The sequence below is a fragment of the Chelonia mydas genome, chromosome 8 (genome assembly GCF_015237465.2).
Source record: "Chelonia mydas isolate rCheMyd1 chromosome 8, rCheMyd1.pri.v2, whole genome shotgun sequence".
NCBI classification, from domain to species: Eukaryota; Metazoa; Chordata; order Testudines; family Cheloniidae; genus Chelonia; species Chelonia mydas.
This window is the reverse complement of record NC_057854.1, coordinates 99,993,572-100,006,767: the sequence shown is the minus strand read 5'-3', so window position 1 is coordinate 100,006,767 and position 13,196 is coordinate 99,993,572. Positions and strand designations below refer to the sequence as shown.

The following is a 13,196-nucleotide window of genomic DNA, read 5'->3' as shown; positions in this document are numbered from 1 at the left end:
AGTCTCGCAGATTGTTTCTGTATAATGGCTCTAAAATCTGGACTTTCCTACCCAGCCACACAGCTAAAACTGTAGCCCATGCTCTCGTTATCTCGCATGTCATGAACAAGACAATCTTGCCTCACTGATATGTATTCAGAATGCTGCTGCAAAGGTTATTTTCCTAACCTGTCACTCTGACCTTGTCATTCCCTCCACTGGCTCCCTCTTCTCTATTGTATCAAACATAAGCTACTTGTCTTCACTTCATGAACTATCCTCACCCCTACCTATCATCCTTTGTACAGTATCGAAAGGTCAACTCCCACCTCCAGCCCGCCCATGATGTCAGCCTCCATCACCCACTTGTTAAATTTTACAACAAGCATCTTCAGGTTTTCTCCCATGATGCCCCTCACACTTGGGAGGAACCATCATTAAAATTCTCCCTTTGCCATAAACCCTACAAAAAATTCACAACTGTCTGCTAATGTGCTGAGACCACTGCTGATGAATGTTACTTCTGGAACTCCCCCAACAGTCTGTCTGATTCCATCTGTTGTCTCTTGTCTTATACTTAGATTGTAAGTTCACTGGGGCAGGGCCTGTCTTTTTGTTCTGTGTTTGTACAGCACCTAGCACAATGGGGTCCTGGGCCATGGTTGGGGCTCCTCAACACTACAGATATACAAATAAATACCAAGAGTAAATTCCTAGTGGTGTGGTGTCAAGGTTCCTTCCCCACTCTGAACTCTAGGGTACAGATGTGGGGACCTGCATGAAAACCTCCTAAGCTTACTTTTACCAGCTTAGGTTAAAACTTCCCCAAGGTACAAATTAATTTTACCCTTTGCCCTTGGATTTCCACTGCCACCACCAAACTTTATCTGGGTTTACTGGGAAACGTAGTTTGGACACGTCTTTCCCCCCAAAATCCTCCCAACCCTTGCACCCCACTTCCTGGGGAAGGTTTGGTAAAAATCCTCACCAATTTGCATAGGTGACCACAGACCCAAACCCTTGGATCTTAGAACAATGAAAAAGCATTCAGTTTTCTTTCAAGAAGACTTTTAATAGAAGTAAAGGAATCACCTCTGTAAAATCAGGATGGTAGATACCTTCCAGGGTAATTAGATTCAAAACATAGAGAATCCCTCTAGGCAAAACCTTAAGTTACAAAAAAGACACACAGACAGAAATAGTCATTCTATTCAGCACAGTTCTTTTTTCAGCCATTTAAAGAAATCATAATCTAACACATACCTAGCTAGATTACTTACTAAAAGTTCTAAGACTTCGTTCCTGTTCTGTCCCCGGCAAAAGCAGCATACAGACAGACACAGACCCTTTGTTTTTCTCCCTCCTCCCAGTTTTTGAAAGTATCTTGTCTCCTCATTGGTCATTTTGGTCAGCTGCCAGCGAGGTTACCTTTAGCTTCTTAACCCTTTACAGGTGAGAGGATTTTTCCTCTGGCCAGGAGGGATTTTAAAGGGGTTTACCCTTCCCTTTATATTTATGACATGTGGTCTATAAGTTGTTCCACAATCTTCAAAGGTAAAAGGTGGAGGCCCAACATTGGACTCACTTAGAAGCAGATAAGACAAAGAGCAGGAGAACAAACCACAAGGAACAACCTTGCATTGATAAGGACATGGAGCACGTCCACCTCTAACATCTTTTGGGACTTCCTCCCCCACTCAACATTTCCCCTTCTCCTGACACTTACCTGAAGTGACTTTTTTCACCTTCTGTAAAAATTCTTTGACATTTTTGGCCAATTTTTGTTTTATTAGTCAGTAAAGGATGAGGTGGTCCCCTGATGAAACTCTGTTACTCAGTACACATGGGTGACAAATGAAAACAAAAGGATTTCAAAAGGAGATTTGTTACCAGTCTAGTTTTACAGTGTAGATGGACAGAACACCATAGTCTAGGACACATTTTTCCCGTCTTATGTTGATTTATTTCTCTCATTCTTAACAGGCTCCCTGGTTTCACTGAATATTTATGGTCTTCACAGAAACCCCACAGTCTGGCATAATCCAGAGGTACTTCTTTTTTTACAGTACTTGAGACTGATAAGATATTTTTGGATATGGTATATCTATTCCTCGTGCATACTCACTTGTCAGATCAACGAGAAGTTCCTATGTGCACAGGAAGCAGCAAGCAGGCCTTTTTCTTGGGTAGATGACCATTTTTCACTAGAAGTATGTAGATAACATAGTATTCATGCTGTACGAGGTCCCCAGTTAACTATAGATTGTAGGGGATATGTGAAGACCTTTGGATAATGGGAGATCCAGACAAAACTAAATTTTGTTTTTATGTGAATTTTTAATTAAAGGTTGAGAGAGAACCAGTTTCACCCATGCATTGGGCCAAACCCTAAAGCTGACATAATACATTTCATTGCCCTGATTCCTCCCATATTTGTTTGGGCCCACACCCACCCATCTTCATTTTGGGACGTTTGTAGATCTCTCAAGGATCTTCTGGATGGGGCCATTTCTCTGCTGTAAGCTGGGAGCCATATACTAATACAAGGTGTTAGCTATGGAGAGAGATTGTGATGGAAATTGTATCCCTTTTCCCCTCCCAAACCATTGGTACACGTTGCCCTGTCATTAAGATAAGGCCATTTACTTGACTTTAGTGGGCTTGTGCAGGGGTAACTGAGAGTAGAATCCGGCCCATACTAGCTAAGCTCAGTTGCCACACTAAGCAATAGTTCCATAACTGCGTGTCTTTACTATTCTTTGCAGGTCTTCGACCCTTTGAGATTCTCACCAGAGAACTCAGCTAGACGCCATTCCTATGCTTTTCTGCCTTTTGCAGCTGGACCCAGGTGGAGTATATTTAATTGTATACGTCGCTTTAGTTAAATAAAATCCTCTTCCCTGGACACTGATGAATCACTCCCTCTTTGGGATGACATTCCAGTTCTCATGAAGTCAGTGGGAGTTTTGCCATTGACTTCAAGGGGAATAGAATTTCACCTTTTGTCTTTGCCATGTGCCATGTCAGAGTGCCCTTGTCTTACACATGCTCTCCAAGTATTCAATAGTGTGTGCTTAAAATGAAAGTTGGGACTGAAGCAAAACTCCAAATCCAAACATCCCCAACCTCTGGAAACTCTTGGACCTGAATCCAAATGCTACAGCTCAGGCTTATGTCTGTTTAAATCCAGAGCATGTCAGAACAATACTTCCATACCACCTTCAGTGTGGTTCCCTATACATGGTTTGACCTTGAACTCATCTGCAAGGCCCCTGCTTCTCTCTACTGTTATGTCCCTCTTAAAATCCCACTTTTGCTGTGCTACCTATAAGGAACCTTGTTGATTGTTATAGAAAATTCTTTTATTATTTTCCTGCCCTGGCCTCTGTCTGCTTGTTTGTCCCTATACTGTCAACTCTTTGGAGGAAGGGACTGTCCTTTGTTGTCTATCTTATCAAGTGTCTAGCACATTGTAGGCTCTATTGCACAATAATATTAGTGGACAGGGGCACTGGACTGTAAGTTACCCACTTATTACCCACGGATGTGATGTGGGACCTTGGGCAAGCCAGTCTACTCTGGTCCCGGTCTATAAAATACACATATTGTGAGGATAAATTCCATTAAAGATTGCAAGTTGCTCAGCTATTACTACTAAGGACAAAACAGGTAAGAAAATATTGCAATATAATGTTCCTACTTGATTCAGATTGATCTAGATTGCTTACTAATCTGGGTGCAAGCAAATAATATAGTTTTAATATGGCTAAATGTAAATGTCTGCATCTGGGAACAGAGAATGTAGGCCATACTTACAGAGTGGTGGACTCCATGCTGGGAAGCTGTGACTCTGAAAAAGATTTAGGGGCCGGGTGGATAATCAGCTGAACATAAGCTTCCAGTGTGATGCTCTGGCCTAAAAGGGGTGCATAAACTGGGGGATCTTGAGCAGGGGTAGAGAAATTATTTGACCTCTCTGTGTGGCACGGTTGCAACCACCACTGGAACACTGTGTCCAGTTCTGATGCCCACCATTCAAGAAGGATGTTTATAAATTGGAGAGAGTTCAGAGAAGAGCTACAAGAATGATTAAAGGATTAGAAAAACTGCCTTATAGTGATAGACTCAAGGAACTCAATGTATTTAGCTTAATAAAGAGAAAATTAAATGGTGATTTGATCACAGTTTTTAAATACCTACATGGGTAACAAATATTTAATAATGGGCTCTTTAATCTAGCAAAGAAAATTATCACATGCGCCAATGGCTGGAAGTTGAAGCTAGACAAATCCAGACTGAAAATAGGTCGTACTTTTTTAATGGTGCGAGCAAGTGGCCATTGGAACAATTTACCAAGGATAGTGGTGGATTCTCCAGCACTAACAATTCTTCAGTCAAGATTAGATGTTTTTCTAAAAGTTCTGCTCTAGGAATTGTTTTGAGGAAGTTATATGACTTGTGTTAGATAAGAGGTCAGACTAGATGATTGCAATGGTCCCTTCTGGCCTTAGAATATATGAAACAAAGGGGTTAGTGCTACTGTGTCATCCTGTCCAAATAGAGAAAATCCCAGCAAGAGAAAACCCATCCTGCTTGCTCTCAAATCAACATCCAGTTTCTAAAGACAGCACTACCATTTCCCACATTTCAGTAGTACCCAACACAGTATCAGCTCGTACTCCGTTCTTGAAATGCATCAGCATAAGGGATACTGTTAGAAATACCAGCAGTATTTCCAACCCCAAAGATTCAGAAATCATGAATCAGACCCATACCACTACGAGATGGGCTCAAAAATCATGAGGGTTTTTTTTTTTCAGATGATAGTGTGGTTTTTGGTCTGTCTTTTGATGTGTGAACCCCGGTGTTTGTATGACAATTAGTGAGGCCAACACTCCCAGGTTTATGAAGGAGATATTGGTCTCTGCTGCAGTTGTTCCTTCTTAGACATCTACCCATCCCCCTGCCAAGCAATCAATTCTTCCCCCCACTCCACTGCCTCCTTAAATCTTGCCTCCACATCAATTCTGTCCATTCCCAGCCTCCCTTCTGCTCCTCCTGCAGCTTCAGTTCCTCAGCCTCCTCTCCCAGGCCTGGAAGGACTGCAGCAAGGTCCCCTCTCCCTTGTCAGGGCTGGGAGTTGCAGGCAGGGAGAGAGGATGGGAGGAGCCATCCCTGTTGTTCGCAGGCAGGAAACAGGAGATCAGCCCTGAGCTGCCGGGCTTTTTCTGCTCATCCAGTGAAAACAATGTCAGCTACTAAGAAGAGAGTTCTGCCTTCTTCCTGCAGCTGATCTGATTGGCTGCTCTTCCCCAAGAAGTGGGGCAGTGGGGAGAGCAGCCAATCAGAGGCTTCTCCTCACCCCCCAGGGGGAGCTGAAATTCACTAGAGGGCTTAAGATTCTGGCATTACCAGACTCTAGTCCAAGCCAAACTCGTGTGACTTGTGAAGAACTACCAACCCTGTAGCTCTTCTTCACTGTGGAGAAAGGAGGTGGCAGCTTTCCTGCTGTATTCACAGCAGAACTGTACATGTAATTGTCACCCGTGTCTAGAATCCTCTTCCCTGACTAATGCCCACAACAAAAGAACAAACCTTTTGTTTAATTACAAATCAGCCAAGAGAAACACCGTTAGGTGCTGCTAATTGCGCTCTCCAGTTCCACCACAGGGACCAGATTCTCAGCCAGTATAGATGGCATAGTTTAATCAACTTCACTGTATCTATGCTGATTCCCATCAGCCCTTTGCCTGTGTTTGTTTCTGATAAACTACCCGGTAGAGCTGGTGAGGAATTTTCCATTAGAATAATTTCCTGACGGTAGAGGCAATTTCTTCAAAATTGAAATTTTCCTTTGGAACATCTAAACAAATGCTCCCCAGTCTCCTCACACGGCCTGCTTGGCTTACAGGAGCTTTCATTTAGATTTTCCTCAAAATTTTCCAACAAAAATTGGAAAATTTCTTGAGGAAAATTTCGTTGTTGCGAAGACTGCATTTTCGGTTGGAAAATCATTCCAGTGGAAAAATCCCAACCAGCTTCACTGCTTAGTTTATCCAAAACAAATACAGGTAGAGAGCTGATGCTTAGCCAATCTAAATCCTCATAGGAAAGTTGATGGCTCTTTGCCACTTTCAACTGGCTTAGCACCTGGTCTTTATACTGTGACCGGAGAGAGCAAAGTGCTACATTTAGTATTTTTCTTGCCTGACGTAATGAAATAAAACAGGCATGTTCTTGGGCTGCAGGCATTAGCTGGGGAAGATGTTTAACACCAGATGACATCTATGTTTACAGCTCTGCTGCCATCTCTTTTCTACTTGGTGAAGAAAGGGCAGCCGCTAGTCGCTTCTCTGCTCCACAGTCTACTCAGGGAACTGGGGGTTGGAGGCTGGTCGGCTCCCCAAGCTGTCACATCCCCAGGCTTATTTGAGATGAAAAAAATTACAAAAAGGTGACATTTTCTTGTGGAAAGGAATTTCCATTTTCCAGCCATTTCTACTAACCCATCAAGTGGGCTCAGTTTGACGCTCAATAGAAGTGAATCCCGTTAACTATTTCTGTGGCCGCCTCTTGTGCTCTGCTTACTACGTTAAGTGGCTTTGGTCATTTTAGTGATGAAATATTTGTCGCTTCTCTCTGCTCAGGAACTGCATCGGGCAGCAGTTTGCCATGAACGAGATGAAGGTGGCTCTTGCACTGACTTTGCTGCGCTTTGAACTCTCCCCTGACCCAGCCAAGCCTCCGATCAAAATACCTCAGATCGTCCTGCGCTCCAAGAACGGGATTCACCTGCACCTGAAGAAACTTCAGTGACACTTAAATCATGTATGTGACGATCATGTGTGACACTTAAATCATGTGGGACATGTGTGTGATATATGACAGAGTTGAATCTACATTTGGTTGAATAACTAGAGCTGGGTGGGAACTGAAATTCCCTTTCGCGGGAAATTCTGTGATTTCAAAAGGTTTTCATTCAGAATTGCAATGGAAACAACAGAATTTCAAAATTTCCCACAAAATGAATTTTAAAAAAAGTCATTTCAATAAAATTTTAAAAATTGTTCTGAGATTATCAAAACTTTTTGTTCTGCTTTTGACTTTTAAATAAAACGCAAAACGAAAAGTCGTTCTGAAATAAACAAATCTAATCCTGTACCGGTGTAAAAAAACATTGATCGATTTTTTTTTTCAAAACAAATTCTGTCAAATGCAACAATTTCTGTCAAAATTTTCACAGTTGGTTCTAGTCAAAACAAAGGCTGTGTTTTATCTCTGCAGATGTAGCCCTGCTAACTCTCCTTTGTGATTAACTAAAAAAATATTCAGGCGTGGGGAGGGCCGTGGAGATGGAGCTGGGTATTTTTATTGATCATAATCGTTTAGAAAGGGCTCAGCGTTGTACAGAAGAGAGCAAGGACAGCATCTCAGCTCTGAGAGACTTGCAGTGGGGCCAGATTCTGACCCAAGGGGTGAAGGAGGGACAGGAGAGAATAAGGAGACTTCCTCTCCCGCTCTCCTTATTTTTGACAGATTTCCAGCCCTCGTGCAGGGACCACTTCCTCTGAGGGAACAAGACTAGTAGGTAGGGAGTTGTACTGGTGTACTCCAGAAAGGTTATTGCAGTAAGTCCACCAAGGGACGGGAGTGGTCTGCAATTCCTGCTGGAGTAGTGTGCTTCCACACTACCCCCCAGGGTGATGCTATGCTTAATAGGAAGAAGCCCTACCTAGCGGTAATGATAATTATTGTTTATTTACATGAGTGCCTAGAAGCCCCAATCATGGAGGTGAGGGATGTGATTTTCACTGTTGGTGTTATACCAGTAAAAGCCTCTAATGTGGATGCATTGACTCCATTATTAAAGTGCCTTATACCCGTATAGTTATTCCCTTCCCATACAAAAATAGCTACACGGGTATAGAGCACATTTATACCCATATAGCTGCATCCACACAAGGGAAGGGAGTTGTCCCACTTTAACTGTAGTGGCATAGTCAAAGTGGTACAAGTTTCGACCGTACACTGTAGAGCAAAATTGTGTGTGGCAGAACAAGCATCCCAATGACCCAGCAAGCAATTTAATCAGTGTTTGTAAGGATTAAATTCAAGTGTAACCCCTTTTCTCAACTTGTTTGTATCTAAATTATCTTGAGATTTCACAGCTGTGTCAGTGATGCATAAATTAAATAGCATTAAAAAATATCTTCATGCCAACTTATTAGCACATTCGGCTTCCAAATATAAATGTATCAGGATTCATGCTCTCAGATCCCCTTCTCTCATCCCGTGGCGGATTGTGTCTCTTGCTGTGGCCTTATGCAATGTCCTCATCCCTCTAATGCCTGGAGAGCCAAATAGAGATTGGAGCCCCATTGTGCCAGGCACCGTGGAAGCACATGGTGAGAGACAGTCCCTGTCTGGATGAATCTAAATAGACAAGACAAACAAAGGATGGGGCGAGAAACAGAGGGGAAGTGACTTGCCCAAGGTCATGCAGTCAGTCAGTAGCAGAGCTGGGAGTAGAACCCAAGTCTCCCAATGTAGTGTCCTAGCCACTAGACAACACTGCCACCCCAACAAGGAACTCTGTTGATTGTCACGGAATGTTTGGGAAGTGTATGACTGTTTGGGAAATCTGTATGATTTGTGGATTCAATGTGAGATTATGAACTCTGTGCATATCTTTAGCAAGCAGAAAACTCCATTTTGAATGTGGGGGCTTTAAGTGCGGTCTTCTCTGTTCCCTCTTTACCTCCAGGTTGAACTGAAATTCTGACAGGGCTGACAATAGGGGGTCACTAATTCAGGATAGTCCTCTAGTCAAATACAAACATATTAAACAATAGTCTAGATCTCAACCAGAAAAACTGGTTTGTCAGAACAGAGGATGTCTGGCAATGAAGTTGCCTAGTAGAGGTCTTTCATTTGTTAAGGCTGTTCTAGGAGTCACTTGACCAAGGGCCTGAAAGGTTATAAAAGGACTCATAGGGGGATGACTGAGAGCCCAGAGGAGTTTTGGGCAGGAGAGAGGATGGAGTGGCCAAGGGCAGAATAGGAGATCTGTGTGGAGAAGGCTCCATGTTTCAGAACACAAGGAGGACTCCAGACCCTAAGATGAGGACAGTGCCTGGACTCTGTTCAGACTCTGGAGGCTTAGGACACCCAGAGGATTCCACGGCTGGATCCCCTCACAGCAGTCTGGTGAGTAACCAAGAGGAGGTGCTCAGCTGGAGCTGTGACAAAGGTTGCCTCTTACAAAAGAACGCTAAAAGGAAGGAGAGATGGCTCTATCATCCAAAGAATACACACTCTACATCTAGCCATCAAGTTACACCTACCTTCCAAATACACTCATTGTAAACCATTACTGTCTCACACACACAATTGTCTGCCGACACTCAAGTGTGTTGGAACCGGTTGGATTCTTTGGGACTCTGTAAAGTGTTGGTGGGTGAGATTCCATGGCCTGTGTTGTGCAGGAGGTCAGACTAGATGATCATAATGGTCCCTTCTGACCTTAAAGTCTATGATTCTATAGAGTGCCTTAATTCATCCAAGAAATGTGACTACTGGGGAACAGTCACATGCCAGTGCATCTGTCGTTATGTTAAGGGGCTGTGATTCTTTAATCGTTTAAACTCGAGCGTATGGTATTATTTAACTAGAACATACAGCATAAGCTACCAATTAGTTGGCAGATACAAAATGAATAACAAACCATAGAGATACCTAGCAAATATTAAGCTCCCAATAAAACTTTCTGGAACAGACTGGCTGCAGTCTGCGTCATTCCTTCTACTTCTTGAAAAGACCATTTAAATCATCCTTGGACTTTAATACAAATTATCTCTGTTTGGCATAGTTCTACATAAACTATCACTAGTTACATAACAAACAGAGAAGCCAACTAGGTGGAAAGCTGCTATGTTCAGTAACTGACGGATCAGTTTTCCTGATCACTCCAAGGCTCTGGTTTTAGTGTGGATTTTTCTGTATGCTTTGAAAAACATGTAATCTTCCAATTAGAAGTACATTTCTGGCCCTTATGGGGGTAAAGAGCTGTAAATGCAGGCACATTTTCGGTCAGATCTTCAGTTTTTGGCCCTTTATGTCTGCAAGGCTATAGAAATATTCATGCTAATAACCTCACAGTTTATATTGAAACAAGAATAGGATGCAAAGAACTGCTAAAAATTTCATTGCTCTTTGTAATCTAGGCCCAATTCAGCCCTGGTGCAAACAGGGTGTTTACACGAAATTTGGCTCTGTATGTTTATAGAATTTCAGTATACCTCCCTGGGGCTTTAATGCAAGAGGTCAGAGAAGTAGCTGATTTGGTAAAACACACTCATTGAGGAATGTGACTGATTTGTTTCAATAAGCCGTCAGAGCACTGCAGGTACTAGAGGGCAAGGTCAGAGATCTTTTTTCCACTGTGGAAGCAATCTTATGAAGGTCACCCTTGTTCAACCGCAAGTCTATCACCCTCACTAGTATCTATGTACATAGCTGGGAAGGATGATTCCCTCCCCTGTAGGAATCCCTGGGTAAAATGCTTTGGCCTGTGTTATACTGGAGATCAGAGCAAATGATCCGACACCCCTTCTGGCCTTAATATAGATTAATCCAGTGTATAAGTGCCTCCGGTTACCCATTAGTAAAACAGACAAACCACAGATCTGTAACTTGATCAGGGTCCACCAATGGATCTCATTTTTATAGAGGGCCAAAACCAAAACCTCTGTTCCAAACACCCCCCAAACCCAGGAATTTACGCTTAAGTCTCACCATGGGCGTGAGGGTTAATTAATGTTGTTTTAGTGTGTGTCTACATTGCCATGTAAGCCCAGGGTTCAAACTCAGGCTCAAGCCTAACCCTCCTTCCATCTATACACAAATCATGCTCAGACTCAGGATATGAGCACCCCAGGGGGTGGAGGTCCAGAGCCTAAGTCAAGATGGGACCCAGGTTTCAGGCCACATTGTTTTGCAGTGCAGACACAGCCCCACTGGACTCGTGCTCTGGGAGTCCCCCAGAAGTATCCCATGGACTGACTTTGTTTGTCCTCTGGGCAGTCAGGTTTGATGGATGGCCAAGTTTTCCCACAGTGCACCATGAACAAAGGGCTAGAACAGCCACATTTTGGGAGGACACTAAGAAGTCTGGGCTATGAGTGGTTGGACTCAAGCCTGAATAATTCAGTGCAGACACTGGAGCCCCAGTTTGGGACACAGGGTTCTATAATTCCTAACCTAGGGTTACAAATGCATGTGGACGCTCAAACCCTGGATTAACAAACCAAAGGTGGTAACTTGGAAGTCATACGATATGTCTTCAGTAGTCCATATATTGAATAAGAACTCATGAAGTCTCCTCAGCTGGCTCTCACCTCCATATTCCAATATTTCTGAAGCCATGCCATCAGATCCGGGAGCCCTGCAGTTCTACATGGCACCGGTTGAAGTGCGGACTTCGTCAAGGGATGGGGCTGTGTCCATGTTGTCATTACACATTGGATGATCTACTACTCTTATTAGTGCCTTGTCTGTAATGTTGGACAGCATGTTCAAAAGATCACTGGAATGCTGTTGCCACCTCTGAAAAATTTCTCCTTTGTCAGTGATCAGTGTTAGGCCATCCACGCTCTTCAAAGGGACTGTAATAGTATGCATCGGACCATACATGTCTTTAAAAGCAGCAGAGAAATCTTTGGTCTCCTGGTGGTTGGCGTAGCCTTGGACTTCATCTGCCATAGTGCTCCACCATTGTTCCTGCATGTCTCTAATCTTAGATTGGATGTCATGACACAGATTCCTGTATGTTATAACTGTGCCTACAAGGATAAAGGATACAAGAATTTGATGATGCATCTCATGTTTTTAGTGAGTAACTGTAGAATTTCTAGATCATTCTCATCAAACCAATCTTGATGATGTTGTTTTGCTGTACTCAAGATAGAAAGAGTAACTTGATATACCATCTCAAGAAGAGTTGCCCACTCACTGTTTACATTAACACTGGTAGTCAATCCAGCAGGGTCTGACATAGGTGCTGTAATGTTATTACAGAGCTCCACTTCATCTTGTAATCACTTCACGCTGAGCCATCTGATTGGTTTAGATGATGACTCTGGTTGAATTACTAATAACAGTTTGGAGCGATCATGTGATGGTCTTTCCAGAAGTCTGACCTCGCATGGTTGCAGTGATTTGTACATCCTGTAGATCTTGCCACTGGACAATGATGTAGTGGATAAGAGGCCATTGTTTGAACCTTGGGTCCACCAATGATATTTTCTTTTTGTCTGGTAGGCGGGAAAAGGTACACATGATTGCAAATTGACACTTGATGCAATCACAAAGTAGCAGTGTTCCATTGCTGTTCTCTTTCCCAGTCTCATGCTGTCCAATGGCAGGCCATCAGATATTACTGCCAACCCTCGCATTAAAGTCCCCCCAGGATAATCAGTGTATCTGATGCCGATGTAGACATGATGAGTTTGTCTAAGTCGCCATAGAACTTTTCTTTCTCATTGTCAGCATTCATCATGGTAGGAGCATAAGCGCTGATGATGGTAACATACCGCTTATGTTTCAAGGGCAACTACAGAACCATCGGATGATCACTTGTGCCTTTAGGTAGACTTTTAAGCTTGCAAGCAATGGAGTTGCTAATGGCAAAGCCAACACCCAATTGTCCTGGCTCTGAGGCTGGGCAACCTCCCCAGAAACATGTGTATCCTGCACCCATCTCTGCCAATTGACCTTCGTCAGCAAGTCCAGTTTCATTGAGCAAGGCAATGTCAACCCTACACCTGGCCAGTTCTCTTGCAACAAGAGTTGAGCCTCTCTTAGGTTGGCTGGTGGAAGGGTTGTTGCCTAAAGTGCTAACATTCCATGAAGCTAATGTAATTGGTGTTGGGAGACGCCTACATGCAGATCTGCGACTACGACCACCAGTGTCACCATGCCTGTCGCTTTGCCACTTGGGCAGGGACTGTCGCTTATTATATTATGCAGAGTGCCTAGCACAGTGGGGCCTCGCTGTCTTTTGGGTGTTTAAGTCCTACTGAATTTGAATTATTATTACGGTTATTATTGTTTATTAAAAGTAAAGAGGCCTGGAAGTGTATATGACGGTTCTGGCCAATGTACTGGTCACTTAAAATGGCAGATGAATAGATTTCAAATATAAATGTATGTGATAGAGT

At 43.1% G+C, this 13,196-nt stretch overlaps 1 protein-coding gene across 1 annotated transcript in view; it reads left to right on the top strand.

Annotated features, from left to right (window-relative positions):
• The window catches only part of LOC102935816 (cytochrome P450 4B1), a 52,418-nt gene that overhangs the window by 14,630 nt on the left and 24,592 nt on the right, over positions 1 to 13,196 (top strand). The window contains exons 12-14 of the mRNA XM_007061594.4: positions 1,963 to 2,027; positions 2,745 to 2,827; positions 6,627 to 8,187. Of these exons, the coding sequence (XP_007061656.4) occupies positions 1,963 to 2,027; positions 2,745 to 2,827; positions 6,627 to 6,795 (317 nt within the window). The 3' untranslated portion in view covers positions 6,796 to 8,187. Of the gene's footprint in view, positions 1 to 1,962; positions 2,028 to 2,744; positions 2,828 to 6,626 lie in introns of the transcript that reaches the window.